The sequence below is a fragment of the Acipenser ruthenus genome, chromosome 49 (genome assembly GCF_902713425.1).
Source record: "Acipenser ruthenus chromosome 49, fAciRut3.2 maternal haplotype, whole genome shotgun sequence".
Taxonomy (NCBI): Eukaryota; Metazoa; Chordata; class Actinopteri; order Acipenseriformes; family Acipenseridae; genus Acipenser; species Acipenser ruthenus.
The window spans coordinates 4981028-4986976 of NC_081237.1; the positions used below are offsets into that span (position 1 = coordinate 4981028).

Here is a 5949-nt window from a genome sequence, read left to right on the forward strand (position 1 = left end):
CCTCGTGACTCAGAAAGCCTGGAGATTCGGGGAGGAGACAAGAGGAGCCGACATTGAGAATTACCCTCCGCGGCTGGTGTGTGAGTCAGTATGTATTTGTGTAAGCGTGCAAGCACAGTCAAACACCTCTCACCGAGATCATATCTGCATACTTCACTTTGGTCTCACAAAGCGGGGCTTTTATCTTGGGTGAACAGCAAAGGAACGCTGGTTTTCACTGCAGTATGCGGTTGATTCGATTATCCGGCGATTCGATTATCCGGTGATTCTTGTAGGCGTGTGCTACATATTGTAGTCCTATACCGGCAGCGCCTACGTTTTATATTAATTGACTCGTACATAGCTAACATGTAGGCTTGTGTACGAAATAGGTCACTTTGATATGAGTTTCTATTTGGAAAAATCTATATCACACAAACAAAATGCAGAAATTATGCAGGTGTCAAATGGTATGTACACATAAAGTAGCCTTTATTAACATGCAAATGAGCACCATTAGCATATGTTTTCCATACATTGTGTGAAGCTTGCGTGTGAGTTTGCCGTGTTGTTGGGTAATTATTTGTGGTGACGCGTTATCCGCCGAGCAGGCGTTGTATTGCAAACAGCCTGCAGGTCGGCAGTACCGGGCAGCGCCTAGACTAACCATTCGAGTACAACGACAAATATTGTGCGTGTTTTACCCTGAGGGCGTGTATTTTTCAAATGCAGCAATTTTATACAATTATTCGACATCAGAAGGGTGTGGTAAAAAGGGTAACCTATATCAGGTAAAGGTATTTAAATGTATGTTAGTCACTGCACTGTATAGCCTAAAAAAACACCCCCACACAGACAGTAGGCCAACGCCGCACCATTCGGGCTATCTTAAGCTATAACCGACACGTTAGACACGCCCTGAGTGCCAGCCTATATAAAACACGCCCTGCAGGCTAATGCATGTAACCGAACTTTAGATGTTTTATCTTAGTAACCCAGCTTGCATTGTTTGCTACCCGTGTCTGCATGAAAGAAGAAATAAAATCTACATTGTGAACAGAAATATTGTGCTGCCGGGATTCTAATTGGTGGTTTGAGATCGTATGGACTGTATTTAAATATGCGTGCGTGTCTTTATACATTATTTATAAAGGTGGAATGGAAACACACACACAAAAACTCCTGCGACTATAGATTTATATTATAACAAAAACATGAAAATAAATCAATCGCCGCTCCATCTGCTGACGAAGCGAGCCTGTCACTTCCACCTACGGTTCCTCACACACTTTAGTAAATGGGGTTTTGACTTTCTATATGACACGCTTGTTGTCTTTGTGATAAAAAGCCGAGGAAGGCGGTAAAGTGGGCACCGGGATGCGGCGAACAGCTGTCAAAAATAGGCTCCATCGTCAGCGCTCTGACGTCACTGCACCTACGCAGCAATTCCACTCCAACATTCCAACACCTTCACATACCTTTACCGATATTGCGGGGGGGGGGGGGGATGAGAGCGGGGAATCGCCGTGTGCAGAATGCACAGCAGAAAGGGTTATGAAAGGGGTAGGAGTTATTGTGATAACTCCCCAAATATATTCACCTCTTCATTAGTGTGTATTACGTTATTGTACATTTACACTGACTAGCTGCGTAACTGATGTGTTTAAATTGATCAGGCTGTGATTAGCGATTCTTATAACAATGATCACACAGGGATGGAAATATGACTCCTATTGCATAGCAGTTTCACCCAGTCCAGGTTTTAATATGTGCGTGATTAGCCACAGTGTATAAACAGGCTTTTTAATTTGCATGAGGATTGGAGTTCATCTCAGACAGGTGGGAATCTAATTAAGCAACACATTTATTACAGGGGACGTGGTTATAATACTATAATACGAGATTCACTTGAGGCTTGTATAGTCTTTGTTGATAAACGCTTTAGGATAAATGGGTTTGAAATCCCAGCGGAAGTGAATGGTAGGACTTGATATAATAATAATAATAATAATAATAATAATAATAATAATAATAATAATAATAATAATAATCGTGCGATTCCAATGTCCTTTTGTTGCACGCTCTCATCTTATATCTGGTACAAGGTTCTGTTTATAGGTGCTTTTTAGAGAGAATTGTGCTTGTATTTTAAAAGGATGTAGTTCTAAACTGCTCAGTTTTGTGTTTCGTCATGTAGGATACATACAACGTACTGTAAATTGATTCAATTGGTGTGTGAACTGGCGTGTGATAGTCGCCACCTGGTGGCGGTTTATAAACAGCTTCAATGCAATCAGAATACGCTGTAGTAAGACACAAAAAGCGAGAGCCGTCAAAACTACAGCTCCCATAAGACGTTACGCCTGCTTACTGTTTGCGTGCTGGGATTAGTAGTTCATTGTTGCCTTAAAGAACTACATTTCCCATGACGCCTCGGGTCGGCCACAGAGGGTTTGTGGGTAGCTGTCTGTGTCCTTGTACGAGTTTCTGAGGCACATTGATACGAGCCTCTGTTAGTCTTTGCGGTTTCAGTGACTGAAGCTCGGTCTCGGTCTCTCTTTTGGTTTGCCCTTTTTAAATACACCGAATACCCGAACCATGTTGGCTGCCCGGTTCTTACTCCGCCGCTCCATTCCTGCATTCCGCCAAGCACGGTGCTACGCCGACGCGCCATCCGCCTCTGTGGCCCAGATGTCCTTCACTTTTGCGTCGCCGACTCAGGTAACCCAAGACCGGGGATTTGGCTAGAGAAGCAGGCCGCTTGGTGTAATATTGTGCGGACAAGTGGGAAAAATCAGATTATATCAACTTAAAGAGGTTTTTTTTGATAAATTGAGTTCGTCCTGCATAAATATATACATAGATCTATTATGAGAATCTCTCTCTAATTTAGTACTGTATTTTTGTATTCAGTTGATCGCATAGGGCCTTTGCAGTCTGCCGGTACTGTGTGTGAGTGTGTTTGACAGTTCAGTGTGTGCTGGACCTTCAACCTTGAGATGCGCAACATTGCTACTGCCCCAGAGACGCTGTATAAATGAGAACACACAAACTAGCATCAGAAACTTTATTTTAAATGATCTGTTTCATCCCCAAAGTACTTAAAGCATTCCTATACTTGTAACAATCTGGGGCACTTAAACCATGAAAGAGTTGCTGATTGATCAATAATGTATCATCGCGATGTGATTGTAATCCCTTCTTTTCACAGCATAGCCCAGGCTCAGCTGTGTCTGATTAAACTCCTAGTAAATCCAGGAATGGGTCAAACTGCTATGCAATGGGGAGTCTGATGCTGTTTTGCCTTGCAGGTGTATTATAAAGATGCTGACGTGAAACAGATCGACGTTCCCACCCTGACGGGCGCGTTCGGTATCCTCCCAGCCCACGTACCCACGCTGCAGGTTCTGAGACCCGGGGTGGTCACTGTGTACAGCGAGGAAGGAGCTTCAAGCAAGTACTTTGGTAAAAAAAAAAAAAGACATTACTGCATCAATCAGTGCCGAAATACTACAGACATTCCACGCACTAGGTGTGCGTCACTGATAAGAATATACATACTGCCAGGGATGGAAATAAGACTCCTATTGCACAGCAGTTTCACCCATTCCAGGTTTTACTATGAGCTTGCTTTGCCCCCAGTGTGGTGTAGGTAACCAGCTCAGGCTGTGTATCAGACAGAAACCACTATTCAATGGGAGTCTTATTTCCATCCCCGACTGAGGAAATTATCAGTAGAGGACTTTGAAAAGCAACATCTTTTAACAGTGTGAGTGAGTCGCGACGTTTTCCTCTGAAGTATTATTGTACTCTTTTAATAAAATCCAGAAGCTGCTGGCACCACCCTGCTAACAGTTCTGCATGGTGTGTGCTTGTTTACAGTGAGCAGCGGTTCTGTCACGGTGAACGCAGACTCCTCTGTGCAGCTGCTGGCTGAAGAAGCAGTGCCGCTTGAAAATCTGGATGTAGCTGTGAGTACCCGCAATAGGATGCTTGCCGTCATTCGGAGTGATTCTTAATGCAATTACTTTTTTTTTTTTGGGTATGTTGAGGAGTTGCTGGTCTGTTCTCGTTGCCTGCTAAAGCCGTGTGTGTTGTAAGCTAGATCACCCAAAGTATCTTAATAAATATTTGTAAGCTCCAGCAGAGTATCGGCAGCAAAACAGAAGGAAATCCAGAACCTGCTGATCCGAGATGTCACTGGCTCTTCTAGAGAGACGCAGGCTAATCTCACCTACTTCTGTGTATGTAGGGATGGAAATAAGACTCCTGTTGCATAGCAGTTTCAGCCATTCCGGGTTTTACTGTGAGCTTCATTAGCCGCATGTATGTCTCATTAAACTCGTATTATGCTAGGTAATGGGAGTCTTATTTCCATCCCTGCAGAAACACACAGTAATAAGGAATTAAAGCTCAGTTCATGGTGACAGTGCCTGAAGTTTTATTTAATTTTTTCTTCACTTGACCTTTTAATTGAACTGCTATTCAGTGTTTAATGGGATTCACGTGCACACACAGGTTCCTCTGAACCCTGCTGAGCTGGGCATCATCTAAACTCTGCACATTCCGTATTGGATTCTGAACAGCCTGAAATTACAGAAGGCTCTTCCTTGTGCACGTCAGCTTGGTAATGGACTCCTTGTATAACATCTGTTGGACCCTCAGCGTTTAATGGACTTGTCTCTGATCGCCAGGCTGCCCGGGCTAATCTGGAGAAAGCACAGTCCGAGCTGATGGGAGCTGCAGACGAGGCTGCCAGAGCTGAGGCTCAGATCAGCGTAGAGGCCAACGAGGCAATTGTGAAGGCACTTGAATAGAGACCCATTCATGGTACGTATTTCAGTGCAACGGGGATGGAGATCAGACTCCCATTGCATTGGGGTTTGATCCATTCCTGGTTGGACTATGTGTAATAGGACACACCCTGAGCTTGTTAGCGATACACTGAGGCTAATCAAGCTCTTAGTAAAACCTGCAATGGGTGAAACTGCTTTGCAATAGGAGTCTTGTGCATGTAATACAGAGCTCTGCCAGAAAAGGGAAACTCATGTTTTAAATAAAGATGTAAATCTGTTAAATAGCTTAAATGTTTATTCTATTTCAGATTAAAGGTTATTTATTCTGAATGCACTAATTTACATATGTTGTATGCCATTTCTATGCACTGTGTTTACATAGCTGAAATATTCACTGAGAACGTTTTTCATTGTAATTACAGGGAGTTCTTTGTATTGGTGTGTAAGTGGACGTTGCAATCCAGCAATCTGTTTTTTCTTCCTCCCCCCAAGTTGCGTCGAGAAACACAAGACAACATTTGCTTTGTACAGTGGATCAAATGAATACCAATAAATTTATGTCAACTAATCTACCAGTGTCTTTGTGTCCATGTATCCTAATACTGTAGCTGATACCACTGCAAAAAATAAATGCAGGAACATATACCTCCACTAGGTGTCGCTGTGGTGTGCCTTTAACCCTTTTTAGCTCATTGGATCTGTCTGTATTAATGGCTCAGTAGTACTGCTGTTTTTAGAGGATTAGGGTAAATTTGTTGCACAATAAATGTTCAAATTGGTTACCTGCCATTGCACTACAATGTGACGGCAACACAAATATTCAGTTTAAGCACTTACGTCTTCCTGGTATCTAATAACGTCCTGTGCTGTAGGTAACACAGTCTGATGGCAGCTAACCGCTGAACTAAGATGACCCTGGAGCACAGGAAGTGATAAGGTACTTGGAAGAAGCCCTTTAGTCCTGAGATCTATGGTGTTTATTGTAAAATAAATACAATAAAACCATTTTCACAAGACAAAGGGGCACCGGTGATCATGTAGTGCTAATAGGTCAGGGGGTAAGTTATGCAGGGCTAGAAGTTAACTTTTTAAGGCAGTAGTGAGGACCTGCCTGGAAAGTATGTAGCAAAATGGTCTTACTCTGCAGTGGTTTATTCAACTAATAATTAAAAAA

The 5949-nt window shown here is 42.8% G+C and overlaps 1 protein-coding gene across 1 annotated transcript; it reads left to right on the forward strand.

Annotated features, from left to right (window-relative positions):
* The first annotated feature begins 2424 nt into the window (after positions 1 to 2424).
* On the forward strand, positions 2425 to 5343 carry LOC117966200 (ATP synthase subunit delta, mitochondrial-like). The gene is made up of 5 exons (XM_059014962.1): positions 2425 to 2700; positions 3291 to 3444; positions 3862 to 3950; positions 4674 to 4809; positions 5198 to 5343. The coding sequence occupies exons 1-4, from the start codon at positions 2578 to 2580 to the stop codon at positions 4794 to 4796; spliced, it is 489 nt and encodes a 162-aa protein (XP_058870945.1). The 5' UTR covers positions 2425 to 2577; the 3' UTR covers positions 4797 to 4809; positions 5198 to 5343.
* Positions 5344 to 5949: the final 606 nt, after the last annotated feature.

Bases quoted from the DNA above. Each gene is read 5' to 3' on its own strand.
- LOC117966200 (XM_059014962.1), top strand. From the start codon at position 2,578: ATGTTGGCTGCCCGGTTCTTACTCCGCCGCTCCATTCCTGCATTCCGC. The intron at 3,445-3,861 runs GTAAAAAAAAAA...GCTTGTTTACAG, and splicing joins AGCTTCAAGCAAGTACTTTG to TGAGCAGCGGTTCTGTCACG. The intron at 3,951-4,673 runs GTGAGTACCCGC...TCTGATCGCCAG, and splicing joins TTGAAAATCTGGATGTAGCT to GCTGCCCGGGCTAATCTGGA.